Source organism: Strongylocentrotus purpuratus, unplaced genomic scaffold (genome assembly GCF_000002235.5).
Source record: "Strongylocentrotus purpuratus isolate Spur 01 unplaced genomic scaffold, Spur_5.0 spur5_scaffold_14, whole genome shotgun sequence".
NCBI classification, from domain to species: domain Eukaryota; kingdom Metazoa; phylum Echinodermata; class Echinoidea; order Camarodonta; family Strongylocentrotidae; genus Strongylocentrotus; species Strongylocentrotus purpuratus.
This window is the reverse complement of record NW_022145599.1, coordinates 26,541,378-26,565,984: the sequence shown is the minus strand read 5'-3', so window position 1 is coordinate 26,565,984 and position 24,607 is coordinate 26,541,378. Positions and strand designations below refer to the sequence as shown.

Below are 24,607 nucleotides of genomic sequence, written 5' to 3'. Positions count from 1 at the left end.
TCCTAAATTGCTCTTCAATTCTTTACACAAATTTGTATTTTTTGTCATACAATTGATGCTATATTAATATTGTTGTACAATAAATGATGTTAATGAATACATCTATATTGAATTAGAATACGTGATGAACAGAAGTATTATTTATTGGAATGATCGCCATTTTCATACTGAATTATAATTTTTCTTTGATAAAAGTAAAAAATCCTCCAAAAGTGTAAATGAGAAAAGTTTTGTCAAATACATACGGTACCTACACATTCATTAAGTAAGCAACATCTTATGCACTGCATAACAAAACCTTTCCCAATTCCTTCCACATGGCATCTAGATTGACGAGAACTCAACTTTTATCTTGAAAGTTGGTCAGGGCAAGTCATGTGTCATGATCATACTACCACAGTAACACCTATTACAAATTACACATACATTATTACGATGCATCTTTCTTCATTCGGGTATAAAAAAAGTGTTCAGTGCTTTTACATCTCAGATGCATTTTCTTTCTTTGGCGGTAATCAACATATGAAAAAATAAATGTACTTTCCTTTCATATAATTAACAAAAGCTGCTTAGTAACATAATAATACTGTACAACCTCCATAAAAGGCAAGAAGTCCTTCAAACACAAACAATCTACAAACAAAACATGATTTTTATTCTCTCGAATCTACTTCAATCAACTTAATACAGACTTTAACAAAATAAACTTTGCTTTTCAAAATGCTGTTAGCACCATGTGGTATTAGCATTCATAGTAATACCATTTCAATGTTATGACAGTGCATACTCTTGACCTGTTAAATAAAAAAGCCCTGGGTGGGGGGTGTTTCACAAAGAGTAAGATTGACTTTAATTTGGTCTCAACTATGACAGGCCATTCATGGCACTGTTTGCTCTCACAATTATGATCTTTAGATTATATTTTTTTCCTCCAATAACAAATTATCGAAAGATATAAATTCTGTAGATTTGTGACCATGATTTATACGTTCCTTGAGAGACCAATGCCAGTAAATAGTGAGAGCAAACAGTGGCATGAAAGGCCTGCCCTAGGTAAGTCCAACTTAAAGTTGATCTTAGTCTTTGTGAAACACCCCCCTAGTCTTCCCAACCCATTCTCCCTGGGAATGTTGCAAGGCTTGAATGTTCATACCACCAATATTTTACTGTCACTGGCTGAAATTACAGTATGCCATTCGGCTTATGCATAGTATATGTTTTCCTTTAATTGGCATCAAGGTGATATAAATTATTTCTCTCCCGTCTACTAATACTGTTACATATCAGCCTCTTTTACAAAACATTCATGACAGGCTTTTACTCTGTTTCACTAGTTTCATTGGAATTTAAGGCACTGAATGACTGGAAATCGTACATATGTAACCTCCTTTTATGACTAAAATAGGCCATTTCTGTAATGTGTAAATCATATAAAATGTGTAAAGTGCTTGGTCACGAACTACATGTATACATTCACCTCTGTTATAGTTATTGTACAGTCCAACCTGTCTATCAAGGTCACCCGAGACAAACAGAAAAAGTGGCCACTGTAGACAGGTAGCCTTTCTACACAGGATCATAAACATTTTATTCTCGAAGGAGATACAGTACATGGCCACTATAGAGAGGTGGCCACGAAGACAGGCTTGACTGTAGTTAGATGCATATCACATTACATTAAGTGTACACATACTTGTGTCAGACAAACAATTAAGTTTGTCTGCTGAAATGATAACTGATGTATACAATCTGCAGTCTGACTGACATCACGTACACCATACCTTCTAGTCGATGGAGTCCGTCTACTCTACCAGGGAGTTCAGGGTCTTGATCTCTTTAGCGTACCCAAACCTGCAACAACAGATGAGAAATTAAATTTATTTATTATTTATTGAAAGGTTCATTAAAAAGACTGAAAATAGCAGCCCAAGAGCTGAATTACATTCAGTTTACAGTAAAATCACATGAAACACATAGCAGTATTAAAACAATCATTCCATAAAGCTTACAAGGATATATTCAAAGATTAAATTAATAAGATATAATATTATTCAAAAACTAGACATAATCAACATTATTATAAATGTAAACACATACTTTAAACATAATGTCTAGTTATGTTAGTAAAAGAGAAAATTGTAATGAAATTTGTTGGATATGTATCACCCTGAATCAAATTTGAAAACCTTTTCCCCCTAATGTTCAGCTTAGTAGTACCAGTACTAAAAATAGTAGCCTGCCCATCCCCCCCCCCCCCCCCCCCTCCATGCCCCACCATGATTATCTTGGATTTTGTAGTCATCCCACACTTACTCTATAGGTGTCTCTAGAATGAGTGGAATGTTGTCAAAGCGAGGATCGTTCATCAGACGTCTGAACCCCTCTAATCCAATCTTTCCTTTTCCAATGTTCTCATGACGGTCTAGGTGACATCCAACTGCTCCTAATGGATGATATAAAACATAATAAAAAATTAAAAAATTGGTAAATAGGTGTAAAATCATACAAAATGGCATGTTTATTAAAGCTGATGAACTACAGAGAATGAATTTTGCAACAAATCTGGTGCTTTTTGTTCAAATGTCAACTATTTGGGGTAATATGATCAGAGTGCAGAGATTTTTTCTTTTTCTTCTCAACCATTTCTTGACATACCACACAATACTGAAATCGTCTTGCATCACTATAACCCTCAGAAGATATGTACCTTGTTTCATCGATGATCACTCTTCCCCTTCAAAATTTGAGACATTGTCTCGTACATTACTTGTGGCAAAATATTGACTATACAGTGTAAAACACATTTACCGCTGACCCAGACCAAGATATCTCGGGCAGCATCATCAATATAAGTCATATCAAAGAAATATGACAAATACAATTGGAAAGGGAGGGTGGGGGGATGTTAGGGAGGTAAGCTTTCATAGTCTGCTACGACCATACCTTTGGAATCGTTGAGATGGACACCCTTCAGGTACTGGAAGCCAATTACTCTCTCAAACTCTGCCATCATTTTCTTGTAACCAGACTCAGTTGACAAGTCATATCCTATAAAGAAAAATCAGAAGAAAAGCAAGGAAATTACAGTTAGAGGTTGCATGGCGAACAGTCTGGTGGCAATGCTCTATACTCAATTTCCTGCACTAATTGCATTCCCAAGTGACATCCTCCACCAAAGACTACACCTAACTCTAGCCCTAAACCTAATGTAAGGACCACTTGCAACCACCACAGTATCCCTGTATCTTTGACTCATATAAACCCAGACTAATTATCAAAATCTACCCCCTGGACATCCACCCTCCAGATAACCACCCCAAGTCCACTACCCCCTAGAACAACTACCCCCTAGGACAACTAGTCCCTAGGGCAACCACCCTCTACAACGACTACCCCCTGGGACAAGTCGTCCTAGAGGGTGGTTGCCCTAGGAAGTAGTTGCCCTAGGGGGTAGTTGACTGGGAGTGATTGTTCTGGGGTGGATGTCCAGGGGGTAGTTGCCCAGATACAACCAAAATCACCACTTTGGATTGAGAAGGCACAAGATTTGGGGAGAAGCAGAAAAGAAAGAACAAGAATAAACAAGATTTAAATAATGAAGAACTGAAAATTAAAAACACATGGAGCAAACACAAATCAAGAGTAAATTTAGTGGGATTCCGAAATGAATATTATTTATCATCTAACCTGCTGCGAATGCATGGCATGTATCCAGACACACCCCTATTCTGCTCTTATCCTTCACCCGGTCGATGATTCCCCGCAGCTCCTCAAAGTCACCACCGATCGTATGACCTTGACGACTCATGTTCTCTATCACTGCAATCAAGATAGCAAGGGTTATGTGCATGCTCAATACTCAAGGGCCCTAATTCACAAGGGTTTAATTAAAATCATGGTTTTATACCTCCACCATGGACTATAATAAGCGTAAGTAAGAGTGAAATCATTCATAAGCATATCATTGGCCATTGGACACAAGGACAAGCGAATTATCGCATTAACTATGCTTTAATATGAAGGTTTAAAAAGTGGGTTAAGATAACTTTTGTGAATTTGAGCCTTTGTGTCTGTAAGAGGATCAATGAGATTAAAAAGGAAGTAATTTCCCCTGAAAAGTAAACAGATTGATGAAAGTTCAAGAAAAATCTAATGGAAAAATGTTATGAATTCTTAAAGTTGTATTTCATGAAATACAAATTGGCAACTCTATGATTACCCTTGCATGCAGCTCTCCACATTTTTCTTTTTTGTTCTTCCTCACTTGAGTAATCTTCCCTGCATTTTCTATGACTGAAATAAAGGGACTAAGACTTAATACAAAACTACACTTGATCTAGTACATTATATGGTACAAAAATTTGGTTCTAATGTTTGATTCATTTACATTAAAATTTTAAGTCTAACAATATTAGAGCACATTTAGCAAATCAACATTAAACATAGCATACATGTACCTGCAGTAACTCCAGACGTCTTGGCAAGGGCCATATTGATGCTTTCACCGATCTTGTCAAGACATTCTTCAATTGTGATATCTCCACAAGTTGATCCTGTAAAAACCAATCATTCACGAAAAAAATGAGACACCAATCACATTTCCAACCAAATCTTTGGATAGAACTGGAAACTATTGTATGCATTTTTTTTTTAATGGGAAATGAATCATACATGACTGCGTCACACGAATATCACTTGATTAGGAACCAGGAGTGAACGGTATCTGTAATAACGCCCATCCTAATTGAAAAGTGCATTGCTATCTGGGCAGCGTCTCACGAAACCGTCATAAGTACAAGTTCACCGACATCCCATTGAAATGCGTGTATAAAGTTTAACACACGTTTCAATGGGATGTAGGTGAACTTGTACTTATGACGGTTTCATGAAACGCTGCCCTGATGACTACCTGGATGGAAGTTGTAGAGGGTGAGACCGAGCTTCTGACAGCGACTCAGCTCATCCACCAAGGAGTCTCTGCTCTTGGACAACGTTGCAGGATTGGGTGAGCCACAGTTCAGAAGGTAGGAGCCATGGGGTAGAATCAGGTGAGGAGGGTAGCCATGTTTGATGCAGGCTTCCTGGAACCTTGCAGCATTGTCGTCCTCGAGGGGCTTGGCCTGCCATTGGCGCTGAGAACGGAGGAAGAGGGCAAAGGACTTGGCACCAATGGACACGGCATCACCGACGGCATGCCACAGTCCACCTTTGGGATGTAGAGGAAGGAAGAATTCAAGTAATAACTCAGAAGCAACAGAACTACAAACATCTCATCATTCAGAAGTAGCATTTTTAGACAGGGCTCCACACTAACCTTTTTTTTTATAGGGGGTACAGAGTTTGATCTTTAAGGGGTCTGTAATATAATAAATGTATACACAAATCTTGTGCTCAAATTTTGAAGTTCTGGGCATCCACTATCCAGAATGAAGATTTCAAATGTCTGTTCAATTCAAGCCTGTTTTACAGCTTACAAACCAGAAATGCTCCACTGATGTTTAATGATGTCTAATGGACAATCAAGTTGTTTCACTGTTTCATAGCAATATTGAAACCATAGGTTCAGAAATCCTATACAAATGAACCATGAACATGAAATATATAAAACAAGGAGTTGCCAATTTGTTAAATACCTGCAATACTACAATGCGCTCCAACACACTTCCCTAGATTAGTAGTGTCACAACCATCTGTAACTGTAAAGGTCTTTGAGAGTTCTGGCAAGGGCTCAGTTTTGGTGTCATTAATATCCAAATTTGTAGAGCCTGATTTGGACGTCGCTTTCTTTCCCTTGGCATTTTTCTTTTTCTGTCCATGGTTTTTTGCAGAGTCCACTTTCATCTCTACATCATTTGACATTAGAGCCTTCTCTTCCTTTTCCCCTGTCAAGGTTTTTTTAGTTCTTCTGGGTCGTTTGATTGGCAAGCTTTGCTCAACGTCTTTCTTCTCTTCTTCTAAGAGAGGTTCAGGCTCAAGTTTAGCTTCTTTAGCTACCTTTGGCCTTGAGGCTTCAGACGAAGCCTTTCCCCCGGTCTGGGAAATGCTGCCCTCATTGGCCTTCCCCTTCCCACCTTGTCCTTTCCCTTGTCCTTTCCCTCGCAAACCCCTCTTAGCTTCTGATGGCAACGGTTCTACCTTTGACCGGAGGACCTCATCACTAGATGGATCACTCTGGGTATCCATCGGCTCTTCTGGCGTCAAAACAGGATCTGTATTTTGGTGGGGCTCTTCCACTTCCGTTTCACCTCCCCTCTTCCTCCCTTTCCTTCCTCCATTGGCTTTGGACGTTGAAGCTTCATGTTTGCCTTCGTCTGCATCCAGGCCACCCTCTTCCATCACCTTCTTCCCACGCTGTCTTGTTGTCATGGTAACCTCTGTCTTGACTTCAACAGCAGGCTTCTTCTTTTTTGCTGGCACCCTCTTTGATTCATTCTTGGACACACTCACAGAAGCCCCACTGCTCGGATCTGCTGGCGGATCCTGGTTCTCTGATGAACCTGCTCCACCCTTTCTACGGAGTCTCATTCTGGTGGTTGGTGCTGACGAAGACATTTTGATTTGGATCTGAAAGTTTAGTAAATTAAAATATATCAAACAAAGTTCTTAAATTTTTTTTTAATCTTAAACCATTCACACAACACAGTGCCCCAGCAAATAGTCTTGGTCGCATGTAGACGACAAAGATAAGAACTTTCAAAAAGAGAAGAAATAAAAAGAAGATAAAATAAAAGAAGGAAAAGTATGAGTAGGAAATCGGGAAAAGGGGCAAGACAGGGGGAAAAGGAGCAAGAAAGGGGGAAAAGGAGCAAGAAAGTGGGAAAAGAAGGAGTAAGGAAAGGGGGAGGAGGAGAAGGAGGAGGAATAGAAGCTAACAGAAGGATAAGGAAAAGAATGAGGAAGATGAAGAGAAGGAGAAGGAGAAGGAGGAGGATGAGGAGAAGGATGAGGAGGAAGAAGAAGGAGGAGGAGGAAGAAGGGAGGAAGAAGAAGGAGGGAGGGGAAAAGTCCGAGAGTGAGAGACGGGTGAAATAAACCATATCCCGACACCTACCCCCTGAATATCCACCCCCCCCCCCCCCCGGATAACCACCCCCAGTCACAACTACCCCCTAGGACAACTACACCCTCTAGGACAACTATACCCCCTAGGACAACTACATGTAGCCCCGGGCAATTACCCCCAGACAACTATACCCCTTAGGTCCTGGGGGTAGTTGTCCTAGAGGATGGTTGTCGTAGGGGGCTAGGGCCCGGGTACTTGTCCTGAGGGTATATCTGGGGGATAGTTGTCCGGGGGGGGGGGGGGGGGGTAATTGTTCGGCGGGTAGTCATCCTAGAGGGTGGTTGCCCTAGGGGGTAGTAGGGAGTAGTTAACTGGGTTTCTTTGTCGGGGAGGGGGTGTGGTTGTCGGGGGGGGGGGGGGTGATTGTCGGGGGGGGGAGGGGTGGATGTCCAGGGAGTAGGTGTCGATCCCAGAACCGAAATAAACATATCTAGTATAACAGTGTACTAGTTTATGATATATGATAAGATGTCTACAGTCTAGTATTATTAATATTATTAGTAATATAATGTGGTACAGTGCAGTGTATATTGTACAGGCTACAGGCCAGCATTATACGGGATGCTTTTGTTTTGACTTGACTTTGAAGTAATTACCAAAATATGTACAAAAGTCTTACGTTACCGCCTTTAAACCGGCATTTGTACAGAAAAGGAGGCTTAGTTTAGAGGCATAGAGGTCTACATACCTTACCAGAGTTCCGATTTCCTGTACGGCTATGCAACAACAAAAAGTTGACTGGCAGGCGTCGTGATTAAGATATTACAGATATGCCCCACCACCAGATTCAGAGAGCGGATCGCAGCCGGGCAGGACGGGCAACTCTAGCTAGCTCTAGTGGTAGTAGCGATAAAGCGGGATATTGTGGCTGGTTGAATTATGCGTGCAGTGTCATTCGTCCCGATCCCACACGTGCTGCTGATTCTCTGTATGCATGGGCCCTGGTAAAATTATGACACGCCTTTTGGTAACGATTTCGACATGAAAACTTATCAGCCATAGGTTTGGGGTATGCGGGGGCAGAGGTGACCCTCCCGGGGGGGGGGCAGGGAGGGGGGGGGGGGGATGGGCACAGTGCCCCAAATTTTTCAAGTACCCAAAAAGTGCCCATTTTTTACATACGAAAAGTGTCCCTTTAACTTTGTAAGAATTGCCCCTTTTTACATGGGAATTATAGTGCCCCTTCTACGTGGAGAAGTGCCCCAATTCCATAATAAAATGCCCCTCCACTTTTTACCTCTGATAACTGCCCCTTTTTTGGACACGTGCCCCTTTTCCTTCGTCAATTTTCCCTTTTTTCCTTTTCAATTATTGTCAATTTTTCCATTCTCATAAGCGCGCCTTTCATATATAGCCTAAGTGCCCCGTTTCAGGTACGAGAGGTGCCCCTTTTCACTTTTGATGAGTGCCCCATTCACCTCTGATAAATGCCCTTGTCAAATCTGAGAGGTGCCCCTTTTACTTGTGATAAGAGCCCCGTTAAAAAAAAAAGAGCGCCTTCTCTTTCTCATAAATGCCCCTTTTCTTTCAAAAAATGCAAATTTTCCTTTATTATAAATAAGTGCCACATTTTATATCTAGTCAGTGCCCCCTTTTCAGATGCGATAAGTGCCCCTTTTCACCTCTGGTAATTTTCCTTTTGACAATGATACGTGCCCCATTTCCGTCAAGAAATGCCCATTCCCATTCTCGTGCATGGTGCAAGTGCATGTTTTCATCACGGGCAGGCACGTAGCCACGCGGGGGGGGGGGGGGGGGCACGTGCCCCCCCCCCCCCCCCCCCCAAAAAAAAAAAAATTCCAAGATCGGTTTAAATTTTTTAGACCCCTTTTGTTACCTCGATCGATTACATGTGTGTGCCCCCACCCCCACAAACATCAAACTCTTGCTACGGGCCTGCTGGTGAGTGCCTCTTTCCAGGTATAAGAATTAAGTGCCTTATTTTTACCTCAGTTTGTTGATTACCCTTTGTACTTTGACACGTGCTCCTTTTCTTTTCTAATAAGTGTCTTAATTCATCCCTCGCCTGGCTGGCAGAAGAGCGTTAGCTCGAATTTCAGGTAAAAAATGAAGCGCTAAGCAGAAGGGCGTTAGCACTAAATCGCCTCAAACTTTTATAAAACTGACTTATTTCCGAGAAAAAAATGTGACCGTTTTCGGGAAAGAAATCAGTTAAACTAGGCTATAAAACAAATCTTTAAATGAGAATAATTCGTAAAGAAGTCATCGAGTCGCTCGCGCGCTAACGCCCTTCTGCCAGCCGGCGTCGGTTTCCCTTTTTCCTCTCATCATTAAACGTGCCCTTAATTTAAACCGATTAAGATCAATTTTCCCCAAAGCTCGCTCGCGACGCTCGCTCGCATTTATAAATGATATAGTTATGTTACTTATCAAAGGTAATTTCAGTCTTCCGTTACAAGAATGTGCTTATAACCTCATCAGGATTGTGTTTTTCCTCTTTATAAGATGTAATTTTTCGCACTGCGACCTCACAAATCTTAAAAATTGTCCTCGCTCGCAAATGAATATTCAGACATCACACCATCAGACTGCAAAGTACAATGCTTAACAGCTTTAGCAATATACTGTTTACTGCAAAGTACAATGCTAAAGCAATATATTTTATGATGTATAAAGAGAAACAAAATTATTGAAATCATCCCTGATAATGTAATTACAATTATAGGGGTATATACCAATGTCTAAAAAAAAATATTTTCGCTTTGAGATTTCCCGCTGTAGGCACCCTTTTCCTAAAAAAAGTGTCCCTTTTGTTGGTGCCCCCCCCCCCACTTTGGAAGTCGCTTGGGGGTCTCCCTAGCCCAGGGGTGTTGATAGAGGAATGTATGGGGAAATGACACCTCAACAAGATTTTCTTGTAACTTTTAAAAAAATGCTAACCTTTTTTTTTGTATTCCTCTTCTAGTTCTAACGTACTAAAACTTTCTCGAACTTCCCGGTCAAGTCCCCTTTTCTTTTTTGCCTGCTTTCTTACAAGGGGGGTGAAAATATATTGGCAATTTGGTATCTGGTCCAACTTGACCAAAGAACGCTCTAAGAAGAAAAATAAAATAAAAGGGGGCCTTGGAACGGGGGTGTACACGTAACGCCCACGGCCCCTTTAAAGGAACTCAACCTAAGAAGGAAATAATAAATTATAAGATATACATAAACGTTGTCTATCGTGTTGTCCTAAATTGATTCAATTAACTATATAATTCTGATTCGTTTCCTTTTGATCTTCATTTCAAATATGTCCCTTTTGCAGCCAACATCAAAGTCTGTAGAACTTTGCAGGAATTATTAATATGTCACATATGTCCTATCTGTGAAATTTAAACGCAAGCAGTGTCCTAATATTCAATTTACTTGCTAGACTTCACTGTCAGACACTATTGAGTGACTGACTGGCTTTTTTTCTTTCTTTGGTAATTACATACATAAAATGAGCTATAAAGGGTACATGAGCAGTTGTCTATATCAATAACCCAATTCTTGTAATGGCCAAAATTAAAATTAAAATTAAAAGGGGTAGGTGGTTATATACAGCCCGCGGAAAGTGTTCTGCGCCCCCCCCCCCCTCCCCCTCAGCTGTAAAAGAAAATACCCATCCGTTGACTGTATTTTTTTTTAAAACTTTATTTTATTGTTCATTCAATGCACAAGGAATAATAACAGTATGGTAATATATACATAATTTGTCATAATATTACAAGATATTGGAGTCACACTACTTTAACATAAATGAAATATATATTAACAAATATTCAATTGTTACATCTCAAACTATTACAAATGCATAACAAACCATATGTTTAGTTATACGTTTAGTTACTAATTATCACAGAAACATAACAAAATTATTATTCAGTTATAAGTTATTACTCATTTATAACAATATACTATGCACTGAATGAAAAATATTTCCAAAAAAGAGCCTCACGCACAGACACACACACGCACAGACACACGCTCACATACTCAGACACACATACAATCTTACCTATCCCCTCCATACCCAAAGTTTCTCAAACTCCACAAATCCCCCCCCCCCCTCCCCCACCAACCTCCCTTCCCGAACACAGCCACATCTACACAGTCGTTGGAAATCCAGTCTCCTGAATGCGAAGTCTCGATACTATGGTATTCAATTTATAAACCCTTGATGATCGCACGTTTTAGGTCTTAAGTTTATAGAATGATGCAGGACCTCCATTTAATGAATATATGAACAGAATAGTTTGCCCCCTTCTAGAACTAAAAATTAATTCACTCGCGGCTCCTCAATAAACCTTGCAATTGCAGTAAAATATTGATGTAAACCAATTGCAAACAATCAGCAACAAATTGGCCATTTTTTGAAGGCCCCGCCCCCCCCCCCCCCCTGGATCCGCCACTCAGCTACCCCTAGGACAACTACCCCCTATTAGATTCAGATTCAGATTAATTTTATTGGTCCATTTGGAAATTCAGTTGTTGGAATTACGTAACGCACATGAACAATATACAATAGACAACTACCCCCCTAGGGCAACCACCCTCTAGGACGACTACCCCCGGGACAACTCCCCCCCCCGGATAACTACCCCCAGACAACTACCCCTCCCCCCCCCCCAGGTCAACTACCCCCCAAACAACTACCGCCTATAGGATAGTTGACCGGGGGTAGTTGTCCTAGAGGATGATTGTCGTAGGGGGTAGTTGTCTGGGGGTTGTTGTCCGGGGGGTAGTTGTCCTAGGGGTAGTTGTCTGGGGGGTTGTTGTCCTGGGTAGTTGTCCTAGGGGTAGTTTACTGCGGAGGGGGGGGGGGGGGGGTAGTTGTCCCAGGGTTAGTTGTCCTCGAGGATGGTTGCCCTAGTGGGTAGTTGTCCTAGGGGGTTGTTGACTGGGGTGGTTATCCAGGGGCGGATGTCCAGGGGGTAGGTGTCCTAGAACCCGTGTTGATACAAACTATTAGGTTAACGCCATCTACGGTGAAGGTTATATAAATTTGTGCAAGTTAACAAGATGGAAGGGGAAGATGTGCCATGGAGATGGAAAGCATAACAGTTTTTAACCCAGGGGCGTACGCAGGATTTTTTCAAGGGGGGGGGGGGGGTTTTGCTCCCGAAAATTTGAAAATCGCGCCGGCCGAAAAGTCGCTCAGTGGGGGGGGGGGGGGGGGGGGGGGGGGGGGGGGGGGGGGGCGGACACTTTTTTTTGGGGGGGGGAGTCCAAAAAAATCGCAACGACTCAGCCAGCCGAAAAAGTCGCTCAGTGGGGGGGGGGGGGGGGGGGGTGGGGGGGGGGGGGGGGCAAGCGGACACTTTTTTTTTTTTTTTGGTCTCGAAATTTCAAAATTTGACATTTTTCTTCGTTGGGGGGGGGGGGGGTAAGGTCACCTTTTTAGGTTAACCGTGGGTATACTTTTTTTTTTTTTTTTTTTAATAATTAAAAGGGGCGTACACAGGGGGGGGGGGTTTTGGTTTTTTTTAGGGGGTTTACACACATAAAAATACCAAAGGGGGGGGGTTTGAACCCCCAAACCCCCCCCCCCCCCCCCCCTGTGTACGCCCCTGTTTCAACCTACTACAACACTATTCTCTTGCTCTTTTATGACATACCGGTACTTTTCATGATTAGCCACTGTACATCATCGTGATAATTGGGACGAATAAAGTATACGTGTAAGGCACATTTTGGACTGATAAATGATGTGCTTTTTGGACGTCAACATCGTGAGATGCGCAGTGTAAGTCGAATGCTAGTGAGTGAGACTGAAATTGAGACATGTCGATGAAGAAACTAGACGAGACTAGAGCGTGTGGAACTTTAAGTTTATATCCAGCATCATTCCTTTTTGCCAATTTAAACAAGGTCAAGTACAGGAAGTTTGGCAAAATTCGAAGTTGACAACCCGTGCCACAATATACAAGAAGTTTGCCGGCTGCACTCGAATATAAGAGATCAGCGAAACCATACAGACGACTGGCTCTACCCGAAAAGTCAAGAATACTACTTTCGAACATAGCCTATACACCTAAACAATTAGCAGTCAGGTAAAAAAAAAATTTAAACAAAATCCGAACAACAAAAATCAAAAAAAATAATAATCATAGAGCCAATCAGGCCAACAGCTGTTAAAGGAACAATATTATTGTGTCGTACAACTTTCTAATCACACAGGTAAGGTTGCCTTTCTACTTAAAGCGTGATAATCGCTTTCGTCATCGTCTTGCAGAAAAGATTGATCGCCAATTATCGAATTTTCATATGGATTCTCTCCATCAGTAATTTTAATACCTCTATTGATGGAATAGTCTCTATAGATAGCTACTGAAGTGCCGGAAGGGGATATCTCTCGTAGTTCGATGTCAACTGCGTATATGGATTCACACTGGTCGTCGGTTCGTCCATCGGCAAGTGACGACACGGCACACGCGTTCTGTTCGCCGAGCACTTCAAGCCCGTACACGATATTATCCACCTCTGTAGGTAGGTGAGGTTTTCCAGATATCTGCACGGGAGTATCATTAGTCGGTGTCTGTGACTTCTTTGGCTTGACAGGCGGTTGCTTTGCCACCTTAATTTCTGGTGCCCGTTGCGTATTTTGTTCCAGAGCTGGCTTCTTTCTTAGCTTCTGCAAGCCAGCAAATGCCGACGTTTTGACAGCGAGTTCTTGGTACGGATTTACTTCGGATCTATCAGGAATGGTATAGAAGCTCTCATCGGTACAAACGTTGGAGAATGCGGTGGCTTTTGGAGTAAGAGTGTCGCTGGAGATAGCACCAACTGGAGAGTAGAACTCATCTTCCCGGAGTCTTGTTTAGGAACACTTGGGTTGACATCGGTGCCATTTTGCATTGGCCCAACGGCGGAGTACTGGTACTCATCGATGGAATCTTGTTTAGGAACCCTTGGGTTGACATCGGTGCCATTTTGCATTGGCCCAACGGCGGAGTACTGGTACTCATCGACGGAATCTTGTTTAGGAACCCTTGGGTTGACATCGGTGCCATTTTGCATTGGCCCAACGGCGGAGTACTGGTACTCATCGACGGAATCTTGTTTAGGAACCCTTGGGTTGACATCGGTGCCATTTTGCATTGACCCAACGGCGGAGTACTGGTACTCATCGACGGAACCTTGATTAAGAACACTTGGATTGACATCGACGCCGTTTTGAATAGGTCCAACGGCGGAGTACTGGTACTCATCGACGGAATCTTGTTTTGGAACCCTTGGGTTGACATCGACGCCATTTTGAATAGGTCCAACGGCCGAGTACTGGTATTCGTCGACGGAATCTTGTTTTGGAACTGTTGGTATGACGTCCGTGCCATTATTGGAAGGTCCAATGGGCGAGTACTGGTATTCCTCACCAGAAATATTCGATGAAATTCTCGGCCCATTTTCGACAGTTCTAACTCCATTGTACTGGTATTCATTGTTTTGAAAGTTGTGTTCTCTATCATCCGAACCTCCTCCAGTTCTGCCTGTTTGTTTGGTATTCGTGATCTTCCTTTTGCACCTAACATAATGATCGAGAGAGCAGATCAAAGTAAATGGTGTTATAATAATTCACTTCTCAATGGAGGATGTTTTGGAAAAGCGATATATTATTTTTCTTCAAAATGTGAATTGAAATATGAAAGAAGGTTTTGATTAATATAATTAAACAGATTTAAGCAGTTTGATTATTCAAGGAAGACAACATATTATTTCATTGCCGATTTGAATTTTGACAAGTTGTTCTAGTTTGCAGGTACTTTTGGATAGCTTACAGAAAAAATGTAGTGTAAAGATTAATCTCCCATTATTTTGTAAGAACTTTTTGGCTTGCACCCATGCAGTAAGTAAAGATCGCTTGCTCGATCTTGTAGTTCAGTCTTGTAATTAAAAAAAAACGAGTTAGGCTCCCAGGAAGCCTGACATTCTCCTATTACTTCTTCCTTGTAATATGTACTGATTTACACATCTTATATTGCTCACTGACTTGATCAATAATCCACATATTTAGAATTGAACAAATACATCGACAAATCAGTGTGACTTACCAATAACGAAGAAATATAATGATAACAATGATGGCGATGATAAAACAGGAAAGTATCACTCCAATGTATATTGCGGCAACATTAAGATCTGCAGATGGAGAAGAAAAAAATTAAATACTTGTTAGCAAAGAATACTGGAAAGTTATATATGGCAATGTGATTTTCTTATCGAATCTCGATAATTGTGTCACTTTTCCAGCTTTCGCCATTTAAAAAAAAAAATTGTCTATGTTCTTCACTTTTGCCAGTGAAATCGGATTATACCGAGTCTGGAAATATTATAACTAATTAGCAGTTAGTCTGTCCACTTCAGACTTGGTGTCAAAGACCGACTTGGATCAAGCGGTTGGTGCATTTCTAAAACCAAGAACAGCGAGAAAAGGCCATTATTATATAAAAAGTGGCGAATATCAAAAATGTATCCAGAAAGGCACTAATTATTTCAGCAGACTGTATTGATGTATTATTTATAGTATTTACATCATCATCATCACCGTGGTTTAATTTTTTTCCTAAACTTACCCTTCCGTGGTAGTCGATCACGAGTAATGTATGAATTTGTTGACATTAAATCACTCGTCACGACCTCGACATTCTTTGTCGTTGATGTAATTGCCAAGGTCGTCGATACGGTCGATGTTGCCTCCAAAATCGTTGACGACTTTGTCGTTCGCGTCGTCTGGACTTGGACAGTAGATGTTGTTGCGGTAACCGGAGTTGGGTTTTTATTGTCCTGTGGAAGCATTGGGGTACCTGCTCCAAAAATATTGAGAAATTTTGGGGTTTTTTAATGTAATTTTGTTTGTGTTTATCATAAAAAGGCATCCTAGCATGAATTTCTTGCGCTGACCTCGGAAATGATCACAATACAAATAACTGCCAGGTTGCAGTAAGGACCCCTCCTTCAAGAGTTGGAAGATGCCTCTTTAGCAATCGAAAAGAATATGTCAGGGTATTTTACAGGGACAAGTATTTTGGTGGAACAAGGGCACATTTTTCATATAATCTACAGAAGGGACATTTTGATAGTTTTGAAAACAAGCAAGATTATTCTATTTTTCTTTTTAAAAAGGGGTCAGATCGTACTAATGAAATTTGAGGAATCGTGCCTCCTGGCCCCGCCCCATCCCCTTGGCTCCACTGCCTTGTATTATGGTGGTAGAAGAAAAACATTCCCGTTAATAAACAAAGCTTCTCTGATTCTTTGAAACTAATGTGGCTATTTTTGATGACCACAAAATGACTCAATTTTGGAAGCGATATAGTGGAAAATTAAGGAGAAAAGGAGCACTTATCAAAGGCATTTTAAATCGAAAGTAACAAGGGGAACATAATATTTGAGGGCGTTTATTAGAGGAATAAAGGGGGCATTTATAAGGAGAAGGACACTTTTTAGAAAGGAAAAAATGGGCACTTATCTGAAGTAGAAAGGGGCACTTTTCGGTACTTGAAAACTTGGGGCACTGTGCCCAGCCCACCCCCTCCCCGGGTCATATATCTTGTGATATTTTGCCCTCTTATAGTTATAATTATAGATTATAAAGGATATATTATAATGTTATTGCATAATTGTAATCTATATTATTAGGGGTGTCGCAGTCGAGAGGTTTGAACACTAAGAGATGCGAAGGTCGTTGGTTCGATTTCAAACAAACTTACTTGGACGCACGAGACAGTCGACACTAGCATCGCGTCTTCGGCCTCTACACGGAGACTGTTGACAACCAGCTTCCCCAATACTTGTCGCATCTGTCATGAAATGAATTCAATTTCAGAAACATTTAGATATCATGTTCACAACATAATAAAAACCATTATATCACACACAGAAAAAGAAGTTTCGTGGTTAAAGATGAAGTTGAGTTCTGGTCATGCGATTGCCTTGTGAAAGCAACGGTGTGGAATCCAGAAAAGGTTGATCATCAAGAATTTGTGTGTATTGCAAGGTTCTGGAATCATCAAAATGATAAGAAATGTTGCCAAGTCTTGGTAAAGTTACAAACACTGTACACAGAAAGATGTATATGGGACTACACGAACACGTGGCGTAAAAATCCTACCCTGGATTTTACGATGTTACATGACATATTTAGAATATGAAGGCATCTGAAGAGCCATGCTTTTCAGGGAACATGTCTTATCTGATGTTCTTCCACACTTGCATAATAAGAATGATAACGCTCACAAATTATTTTCACCTCTTCCCAGAACTCAACCTTCTCTTTAACAGCTCCTAGGTGTGATTACCGATTCAATTAACTTCAATCAAAATTGATTAAAGCATGACTTGCAGTCACAAACTGAATTGTTCATTCTTAAAGTGAAAGTGAAATACAATTTATATACAAATTCAAACAATATGAAAACATGTACAACTGAATGTAAGAGATACATAAATAAGATAACATTGATAGCATTATTCATAAAGCATACACAAGACTGTTGCTCAAAGCACTATCATTGCATACAATTACACATTTGTTCTCAATGAAACAATATTGCACGGTAGTATAAAGGTCAAGGCAAATAAAAGTGTGTGTTTCTGGAAAGGTAAGTACTGTAAGCAAATAAAAGGTGATATTGGATATTTAAGAGAGAAAGAAAGAGGGTGGTGGATTTCATCATGGTCCTACTGATTTCATTTAAATCAGGAGAGTGAAGAACAGAATAAAAAGAAAAGATGGTAGGAGTTTCCGGAATGCTTGATGGGAGTGGTTCAGTAGCAATAATATACAATCAAGGTTTTGGTACAGATTTGGATGTTATAGGTTTCGTCTATTTCCAAATTATTGATTTCGATCTATTTTGTTGGAAATGTCCTCCCACAGCCATTTTGCAATAAACGATTCTGCAGTCTTCGCAAACTCTGAAGTTAATGCAATTGGTCTTTACTTTTTAATTGTAGGTAAATAAGACTTTAGAACAGGTATAATCTCCGCATGTTTCCGCATTTGGGGAATAACAGATTAAAAATAGATGCGAACAAGTAGGACCTAATATTAGGGACTTTTAGATTTGCGTGGGGTGATACGTGTGACGTCGATCGTAGCATTCCCCATTGTCTTCGTGCGAATCTAAAAGTGCCAATTAAAGCAAAATATCGGCCTTCGGGATTCAGGAGTCCAAATGGGATCGCCCCGCCCAAACCGAGTTAAGCATCAAAAGAGTCAAGCATCAAGATAAACTTTTAAAACGCTAGTATACGTCCAACAAACACCCCCCCCCCCCTTAAATCCCGGATCTTGGGAGGAGTGACGAAATTAATTCCTGGGGAAATGTTTTTAAGTCCAACAAGTTCCGGAACTCCCTTTTCCCCCCCCCCCTTTTTTTTGCTTCGATTTTTAAAATTGAATTTATTTGTTTGTTCCTTCATGGAAACATAGACAAACTAATTTTACATAAGGTTGACATGATTTCTGAAAAGCTTTTCCACGTCATGCACTATATATATCAAATAGCCTACCAGTATTCGAATTACACCTGTTGAGCCGTATGATCGACTTTGGCCGTCTTGGTGCCAAGCTGCTATAGAATCTCTGCACACCGTCGAAACCAAGTTGCCGACAGACAACAGAGGCGACATCTGAATTCCACCCTGCCTCACAAAGTCTTGCCCAGGTTGCACTTCCGGGTCCGAGGTCGCTGTACACTTCTACGCGACCTGCACTGACTCCCACAGCACCGCCCCTGTCCACTAACCTCACATCTAAAGAAGAAAGTGGTTCAAGGAAGGCCCTTCTTCATATTAGTTTTAAGTAACAAACATAGGCGTATGCAAGGGGTTGGAGGGCTTTAGCTCATGGGATTTCGTAAAGTTCCGCTGTTTGGGCAACCAGCAACTCAAATTCCGTCAGCGAGATGCCCAAATATCTTCATATTATTTTGTGCAAGTGCCCGAATCGTCTCATTGTCTGGGCATGAGATGCCCGAATGTGCTATTTTTTAATTTGCGTTTCACTCACCCGCGGCAATTTTAGAAACTGAAGAGTCGATATTCGAGCAAAAGGCGTCAGCCCCCTCACCAATCCCTACCCATCTTCGTTGAATGTGCCCCTACACCTGTCACTTATATATAGAAATTACATTCATTGTTATAAGTATACTTAAATCTCTGTATTTGATTAACTGTTAACGATTTTGTTGTTGATTTGTGGCAGAAGTTATTGATAACAAGTCTTATGTGAAACATGACCCAGTTCATTTTAAGCTGGGTCGATTTCACGTATGGTGTATGTCATAACTTGCGAAAAAAATTCAGGGGTAACTCGAAGTGGTTTTGTAAGTAAATAACGATTCCTGGTTTCTCCTTATTTTGTTGTCGTTGTTGAAAATTTCCGTTTAATATGAGGACAAGGTTCAATGTTAGTTGATATTTGATATTCAGCCCTGTTACCCCTGTACATAAAAATTCTCTTGGGTCAATTCCAATAAGTCTAATTTCATTTGGACTTCCTGTTTAGAGGATTAAAACAAGGTGACTTTACATCACAATAATGAAAGGTTGTATTGCCACACTTATTGAATGTCCACAGATTCTTATTTATTTCTGTTTAGAACAAAACAAACTGAGAATTGGTAGAGGAAAGATAGCATGAAATCAAAATCCGATTGTTCCGAGTTCGACGCCCCTCTCTCTCCCATATAAACACGAGCGCGCGCACACACACACAGCCACAAATATTGTTTGAGGAGCATTTCGTTTTCTTTTTGTCCCCCCCCCCACACTATTTTGTTTGATACACCTAACGGTCAATCTTGTGTACCTGTTGGCTATATACTTGGGTGACCACAATTTCATGTTTCCTAAGCAGTTCCCTTTTTGTTCATCGCTACTTTCATTTCCCTCATATATTTTCTTGCTGTAACTTCTACAAAATAGAAAAACCAATAGGTCACCTTGGCACAGCTGAAACCTTTGTACAAGGAAATATAAATTTTACTGTAAATTAGACGACGGTCTTTCTGTTTTCTGACCTATTTTCTCTGCTGGAGCATGTGAAAGATCAAATGAAGTATAAGATGCTCCGCACCTTTGATCGGCGTACTTGAAATTTGACATTTTTCAAGGAAAAAATGAAAAAGTTATCTTTTTTCTGTGAATTTCATCGGGAATCATCTGCTTATGTCATTAGTGATCTCAACATTTGAAGAAAAACGTAGAACATCCTTATTCTTTGTCTGATTTCTGCTGAAACATTAGTCATTGTTATATTTTTTTCTTTATTTATTTATTTATCTTCTTAAGATATCTCAGCTTGCTATACACCCCCCCCCCCCCCATTCACCACTCAAGGTTATTTAGGGTACGCACATGCGTGTTCCCTCCTTTTGAAAACACCCCCTAAGTCCGGTATGTAAAGTCAATTTTGTGTATGTACGAGCCGGACTTTGGTGAGTGAAAAGAACCCCTATACCGGACATTTTGGTAACACGCATGCGGTCATTCCGACCCCGGAGTGGGGGGGGGGGGGGCGGGGCTATACATCTCACAAAGTGTGGACAGTGATCATTTAAATTCCACCGGGTGAACACAGCTTCCGATATAAAGGTAGTGAGGCGCTATATACGGAAGTAAATAAGAATCTATGGACGTGCAATCTGCCTACAATGACAGTCCTTCCTCCGCAAATATTTGTATAATGTTGGATGAAATTTAGTATTTATGACAGTTTTTCATTTCGTTTTTGTTATATATTTACTTATTTATGATTCACTGTAAAAAAAATGCTCATTGTATTTTGTATTACTATTTTTGAAAAACTGCATACTCATATAAATGCAGAAAATAATCAAACCAAATCAAACTATAGAAATACTAAAAAGACCGTTTTTATATGACCTCATGAACGGTTCGAGTAACCATTTTGCTGGTTTACAGCACATGAAGTAGATCATTTATGACATCCTCAACTGACTGTTGCTCAAGTACGAGTTGGTGATTGCACAAATATTGGTTATTTCTGGGAGGCTACAGCCATAGCACCCCCCGCCTCGTAGGTCTCTGTTTGGAAGGGCAATGGTCACTGGCGTACCTGAGGGGGGGGGGGGGGCAAGGGGGGCAGAGTGCCCCCCCCCCCCTGACGGGCTCCAGGGGAAAAAAAGGAAAAGGGGGTAGGGAAAGGAAAAAAGGAGAAAGAAAAAAAAAGGGAAAGAAAAGAAAAGAAAGGAAAGAAAAAGAAAAAAGGAAAAGGGAGAGAAAAAAAAGAAAAAAAAGAAAAGAAAGAGAGAAAAGGAAAAGGAAAAAAAAGGAAGAAGAAGAGAAAAGGAAGAAAGAGGAAAAGAAAAGGAAAGAAAAAAATGGGGAAATTATTTTAAAAAAGACCATGGCCGTACGCACCGGAGGGGGGGGGGGGGGGCAGTTGACCCCAGATATTTTGAAAACGTACAGTTTTTTTCCTGAAAATGTTTAACAAAGCTCACAAGTAGTGAAGGCCTATATCAAATCCCTTCAATTCTACTTTTGAAAAATGCAAAAGTACCCTCATAACCAGTTTGGTCGCTCGAACTCCCTTCACTCCTTTTGCTTCAAAAACTTTTTTATGCATCTTTCCCCCTCCCCCATCAGAAAAATATTCCGCTGGCGCGAGCTGCTTGCTAGCCTATTTTGTATTAATTATTTTCACTTGCTCGTCCCCCTGAAAAAAAGAAAAGGATTAGCATTGCCTAGAATACAATTGTGTCTGCCCCGACTGGACCCGACCTGCAACCATGGCAACCAACCAACCATAACACCCAGTTTATGTACCAAATGTTACTAAAAGAGACTAATTATTTTTTCTCGCTCCCTACGCTCGCTCGTGAATAAATGAAATAGACATTGCTTTGAAAACAATTGTACCCACCCTTGACCTGCAACAACATCATTAAAAATGGAAGAGTTTTTTCGCCCTCTCGCCAAAAAGGAATCGATATCGTGTTAAACGCGATTGCGCCCATCCCGACCTGCACCAATAAAAACAAGTTTATGTATTAATTTCTATTAAAAGAGAATTGATTTTTTTTGCATCGCTATGATCGCTCACCAAAATGGAATTGACATTCCTAACAAAATATGTGCGCTCCCTTGCCTGCAACGAAAATCCCAGTAAATAAGCACCGAACGTTATTTTGAGAGATATTGTTTCCTCGCTCGCCAGAATTAATGAATTGATTGATTTTTAGTGATTGATATATGAGTTGATTTGTTTTTTGTTTTATTCTCTCTTGCTACGCTGTCTTTACAATTAACATCGCTAACAAACATGCTCACCCCAACCTACAACAAATTACCAGTTGATAATTATGTACCAGACGTTAATCAAAGAAAAATTGGTTTGCTCGCTAGCTACGCTCCCTCGCCAATATGGAATTAACATCACCTTAAACATGATTGTGTAAGCCCCGACCTGCAACCAAAAACTGAAAATTATGCACCAATCATCATTAAGTTTTTTTGCCTGCCCACCAAAATGGGATTGACATTGGCTTAAACACGATTGTACCCACCCCCGACCTGCAACAAAGACACAAAGTTTATGTACCAATTCATTGAGGACAGTTGAACCAAGTTTAATTGGCAATATTATTATTAAAAAAAGAAGCTATTTTTTATTCTTGCTCGCTACGCTCGCTCGCCAAAATGAAATTAACATCGCTAACGTGCCCGCCCTAACCTGCAACAACATTACTAGTTAATAATTATGTACCAAACATTATTCAAAGAAGTGTTGGTGTGCTCGCTCGCCAAAACGGAATTAACATCACCTTAGACATGATTGTGTAAGCCCTGACCTGCAACAAAAAAACCTGAAATTTATGAACGAAAAATCCTTAAATTTTTTTGGCTCGCTCGCTACGCTCGCTCGCCAAAATAGAAATAACATCGCTTTAAATAATCATGTCTCTGTCTCTGGATCAATGAAATCAAGTTTATGTACCATGTTCTCACCGTAGAGAAGTGATTTTTTTTGCTCGCTAGCTCGTGGAATTGTGCCCACCACTTGCTACAATATCATTAAAAAGAGAAATGTAGGGGGGGGGGTTGCCTGCCCGCCAAAATGGGATTGAAATTGCCTTACACACGATTGTGCCCACCCCGACCTGCAACAATGAAACAAGTTTTATATCGCAATTCATTAAGAGAAAGGTGTATTTTCGCTCGCTAGCTAAAATGGGTATAAAATCACCCTAAACACAATATAAATAATTGTTCCCGCACCCGGCATGGGACAATTGGACCAAGTTTAAGTGGCAAATATTAAAAAAGAAGGGATTTTTTTCTTGCTCGCTACGCTCGCTTGCAAAAATGAAATTAACGTGGCTAACAAATGAATGTGCCCACCCCCGAGTTGCAACAATACCGATTTATATACCAAACGTTACTTAAATATATTTTTTTGCCCGCTCGCTCACCAGAAGTGAAAATTAGCATCGCCTTTTTTGTTTTGTTTCGATCGCTTGCCCCCCCCCCCCTGACGGAATACCCCAGGTACGCCACTGGCAATGGTTATACAGATCGGTGTGATCTATACCGGATGTTTGTGATGACCCTAAACGAGAAATAATCCGACTGTTAAACCAGATTACGTTTTCGTCAAGCATTGTGACGATATATGAGATGTATAGGCCTAAATACTATAGTATATCACATAGAAAAACCATTGCAAGGTTGCCCTGAACAATTCGAGACCACAAATATATGAGATAGGCCTACCCTATAGTCAGACGACACCAAACCGAAAACAAACCGAACGAAAATGACATTACCATACGATGAATAATAAAGAATCGGTCGATTTAGCGGTTTGACTTAGGTATGAGTATATCAATTATAGCTAATTTTACATCATACTACCGTGCACTCCGGTTTGACAATAATATTATGATAAAAGTCCAGTCCCATGAAAGCATAAAATATTATCCAAATCCAACCAAACAATCTTAAGCTCAAAAGTTTTGCGTCTATAAGTCGCACAGTTTTCACTCAAAATTTAGTCCAGAAATTTCGTTACGAAATTATCATAATGAGGAAGCCAGTCTGGTGAAGGTTTTATTATGAAAACTGTTTAGTTTCATTTCAAACACAAAATGGAGTAAACAATATTTTCATAATATTTTCTTTTATATCTGGAGTCGTTACACTAGGAGCTGTAGTAACATTGTTTTCGTGATATTTACATGTAACGTTATCATTTCAATAGTTGAATATGCGGGAAAATTGCATTACTTTCAAACTACTTTTTATTTGTTTATTTGTTATTTTGTAAGAATTTGTGCTGATGAAACAGTTTTGGCTTTGACTGTATGACACTTTAATTTAACTTTTTTTCTCAAAAGGCCCTAAACAATTACTTAACATGTTATGTAACTTTGTTTCTAATAAATACGGGAAGAATACAAGTTCAAAACTATGTCCGAATCAGTAAACCGAATTGAATGAATGATTAAATATTATTGATAGTCGAATCAATGACTTGATGATGATCATAGTAGGCGTACAGACACATTTTTGCGAAGGGGGGGGGGGGGG

At 40.4% G+C, this 24,607-nt stretch overlaps 2 protein-coding genes across 2 annotated transcripts; both read right to left on the bottom strand.

Moving 5' to 3' along the window:
- Window positions 1–1,617: 1,617 nt before the first annotated feature.
- Window positions 1,618–7,975, bottom strand: LOC587280 (DNA-(apurinic or apyrimidinic site) lyase). The gene is made up of 8 exons (XM_030985180.1): window positions 7,757–7,975; window positions 5,634–6,564; window positions 4,910–5,206; window positions 4,458–4,553; window positions 3,688–3,819; window positions 2,944–3,048; window positions 2,314–2,443; window positions 1,618–1,851 (listed from the first exon to the last, which is right to left on the bottom strand). The coding sequence occupies exons 2-8, from the start codon at window positions 6,550–6,552 to the stop codon at window positions 1,803–1,805; spliced, it is 1,728 nt and encodes a 575-aa protein (XP_030841040.1). The 5' UTR covers window positions 6,553–6,564; window positions 7,757–7,975; the 3' UTR covers window positions 1,618–1,802.
- Window positions 7,976–12,627: 4,652 nt separating this feature from the next.
- On the bottom strand, window positions 12,628–18,742 carry LOC115923593. Its single transcript, XM_030984582.1, has 5 exons — window positions 18,563–18,742; window positions 16,759–16,848; window positions 15,622–15,852; window positions 15,100–15,187; window positions 12,628–14,573 (listed from the first exon to the last, which is right to left on the bottom strand). The coding sequence occupies exons 3-5, from the start codon at window positions 15,842–15,844 to the stop codon at window positions 13,733–13,735; spliced, it is 1,152 nt and encodes a 383-aa protein (XP_030840442.1). The 5' UTR covers window positions 15,845–15,852; window positions 16,759–16,848; window positions 18,563–18,742; the 3' UTR covers window positions 12,628–13,732.
- Between the last annotated feature and the right edge of the window lie 5,865 nt (window positions 18,743–24,607).